At 51.9% G+C, this 393-nt stretch overlaps 1 protein-coding gene across 1 annotated transcript in view; it reads left to right on the top strand.

Moving 5' to 3' along the window:
- Positions 1–282: 282 nt before the first annotated feature.
- CBG23565 overlaps positions 283–393 on the top strand; it is a gene marked incomplete at both ends in the record, with an annotated part of 7,146 nt that continues 7,035 nt past the window's right edge. Inside the window, one exon of the mRNA XM_002647749.1 lies at positions 283–393. This exon is cut by the window's right edge and continues 405 nt beyond it. Within this exon, the coding sequence (XP_002647795.1) occupies positions 283–393 (111 nt within the window).

Consider the following 393-nt stretch of genomic DNA (forward strand, 5'->3'; position numbering starts at 1 on the left):
TCCGGGTACCGGGCCCATAAGGCCCTATAGTGAGTCGTATTAAGTCGACCATGGTTTTTTCCTCCTGTGTGAAATTGTTATCCGCTCACAATTCCACACAACATACGAGCCGGAAGCATAAAGTGTAAAGCCTGGGGTGCCTAATGAGTGAGCTAACTCACATTAATTGCGTTGCGCTCACTGCCCGCTTTCCAGTCGGGAAACCTGTCGTGCCAGGCATGATCGTGCTCCTGTCGTTGAGGACCCGGCTAGGCTGGCGGGGTTGCCTTACTGGTTAGCAGAATGAATCACCGATACGCGAGCGAACGTGAAGCGACTGCTGCTGCAAAACGTCTGCGACCTGAGCAACAACATGAATGGTCTTCGGTTTCCGTGTTTCGTAAAGTCTGGAAA

The sequence above is a fragment of the Caenorhabditis briggsae genome (genome assembly GCF_000004555.2).
Source record: "Caenorhabditis briggsae complete genome, chrII, whole genome shotgun sequence".
NCBI lineage: Eukaryota > Metazoa > Nematoda > Chromadorea > Rhabditida > Rhabditidae > Caenorhabditis > Caenorhabditis briggsae.